We start from the raw sequence: 2,038 nt of genomic DNA, 5'->3' as shown, positions 1-2,038 counted from the left end.
AACTCGACGAGCTCTTGCTCCTCGGGGACGATGAACACGTAGCCTTGTCCCTGGATGGGATCCTCGCGCAGAACGTCAGCCAACTCATCTAAGGTCATTCCAGGAATGTCAGGAGCGAGGTTGGCGTGGGCCTTGATGCAGCGGGCGATCATGGACTGCGATCGACCCAGCGCATGGGCGATTTGGCGGGTCGTCCAGATTCGCTCGGCGGAGGCTCCCGGAGCTCCGCCGACATCCGTAGTGGATAGGAACGGGTCAAAATAGTATAGTTTGAGGGCGGTGGCCTTCGTCAGGAGCCTCTGGCGGAAGGGAGACGCGGTCGCAATCTGGGCGAGGCCGACCTCAAGTTGCTCCTGCGCCCGTCTGACCATGTCTTCCTTGTAGCTGGAATGAGTGTTCATTGATATTCGAAGACGGCGGCGGGGTGGGAGGAATACAAGCCGAGATAATCGGGTTTGAGTCTTTTTAGGGTGGGGGCGCAATGGTTTTTGGACTGAGTCTTTTTAGGGAGGCCCTCTCTACGCCTAAATCCTTACGGGTTCCATAATGAATGGTAAAATGGCAATCGTGAGATATCACCATAATCGACCCACCATTGTGATCGACTTGATGTGGCCAATAATAGTGTCAGAGGAGTGGCGGTGCTCAGATGAGCGGTTTTCTCAGAAAATCGAAAAATAAAAATGGCCTCGTGAAGGCCGTAAAACAGCGCCACAAGCCTTCTTCCAGGACCAGTGCAGCAGAGCATCATAATCTTTGCTCAACTTTGCACCCCCGCATTTTCGAGATCGAGCACACCGACTGCATAGGGTGCATCGCGTACTATCACGGCGAGGAAGCGCGCAGGACAGAAACTCTGTTTTGACCCCAGAAGAACGCCACAACGCCGGTCGCCCTCGCCGGGCTCGATTTCCGACGTGTCCAGTCGGTGTCGGACCGCGCACTTTTCAGGGGTGATTACAGATGATATTTACAACCGTTTTGGCTCAATGGCGGGGCGATCGCGGTGGGGAGCGATTTTGTGTGAAGCTGGATCTTTACCACTTTGGGCTGGATTGAGCCACTCTTTTCTGTTGTTCTTCAGAGCCATAGGTCTCGGGTCGATTCTTGTACTTTTCCGTCCTCACGAGACCGACCAGACCTGCAACACACACACACACACGTCAAGCAATTCATCCAAGCATAAGAGCCCGACGCACAAGAGCCAGCGAGCGCACGAGGCGAGATGGAGGAGGACGAGGAGATCCAGTCGCAACCAAGCTACGAGACATGCAGTGTGCGGCTGGTGGTCCTTCACGACCTCGTTCCCGACGCCAGCCAGGATCGCTTCATGGATCTGGATGTACCTGTTGCCCAGCCAGAGGCGCTGCCAACGTACGGCGATGTGGAGCGAGCCTTGCAGACCCATGACTTTAGAGAAGTTGCCTTCCGCCCAAACCCTCAGTTCTGGTTTCCAGTCGTTGGCGTCAAGAACAAGTTCTACCCGTCAAACAAGACAATTGCACGCCCCGAATGCGTTCATCTTTCTGTCAGGTTGCGCTGCCCCTGTTGCAAATCCAACGTCCCGCGGTCGCGATTTCACAGCGCGAACAAAACTTGCGATTGTCTTCCGTGCAACCCGCGTCCACCGACTTGGCCGACGACGAAACTAGCGTAATGCAAGATGATAGGGACGACATTCTTGAATTTCTTAACGACCAAGACGGGCACGACGAAAACTGCCGCTCAAGAACGCCTCGGAAGCGCAGGGGAGTCCATCTCACCAAGGAGGAGCGAGACAGGCTTCCGCAGTGGAGCCCTAGTACGACGCTCATTCCTGTTCGAACACGCCGTTGGTATTGCTTCAATAGACGCGATCCGTCGAGGCCGCCTACGACCGTGCCAGCCACACCAACTCTCCAACAACGATTTATTCGCGCCTGCTCCAGCAAGAAGCGAGTTGACAACAACTTTCAGTTACGTCCGGAGCTCGGCGCCGGATCCTGCAGTTTCGGCCTGAGATTGACGGAGCTTGGCCAACACACGCACGGCGAGCTGC

The 2,038-nt window shown here is 55.5% G+C and overlaps 2 protein-coding genes across 2 annotated transcripts; one reads left to right on the top strand and one right to left on the bottom strand.

The window, feature by feature from the left end:
- Positions 1 to 8: 8 nt before the first annotated feature.
- On the bottom strand, positions 9 to 401 carry CAOG_08813 (hypothetical protein; the record flags this gene model as incomplete). Its single annotated transcript, XM_011272151.1, has 1 exon — positions 9 to 401. A coding segment is annotated over one exon (393 nt), but the record flags the coding sequence as incomplete, so codon positions are not given.
- An 824-nt stretch (positions 402 to 1,225) lies between these two features.
- Positions 1,226 to 1,943, top strand: CAOG_04739 (hypothetical protein; the record flags this gene model as incomplete). Its single annotated transcript, XM_004347440.1, has 3 exons — positions 1,226 to 1,465; positions 1,534 to 1,653; positions 1,851 to 1,943. 3 exons carry the CDS (start codon positions 1,226 to 1,228, stop codon positions 1,941 to 1,943), a joined length of 453 nt encoding a protein of 150 aa, XP_004347490.1.
- Positions 1,944 to 2,038: the final 95 nt, after the last annotated feature.

This window comes from Capsaspora owczarzaki (genome assembly GCF_000151315.2).
Source record: "Capsaspora owczarzaki ATCC 30864 unplaced genomic scaffold supercont2.7, whole genome shotgun sequence".
Taxonomy (NCBI): Eukaryota; class Filasterea; order Ministeriida; family Capsasporidae; genus Capsaspora; species Capsaspora owczarzaki.
The sequence above is the reverse complement of the archived record's forward strand: the minus strand, read 5'-3'. Positions and strand labels throughout refer to the sequence as shown.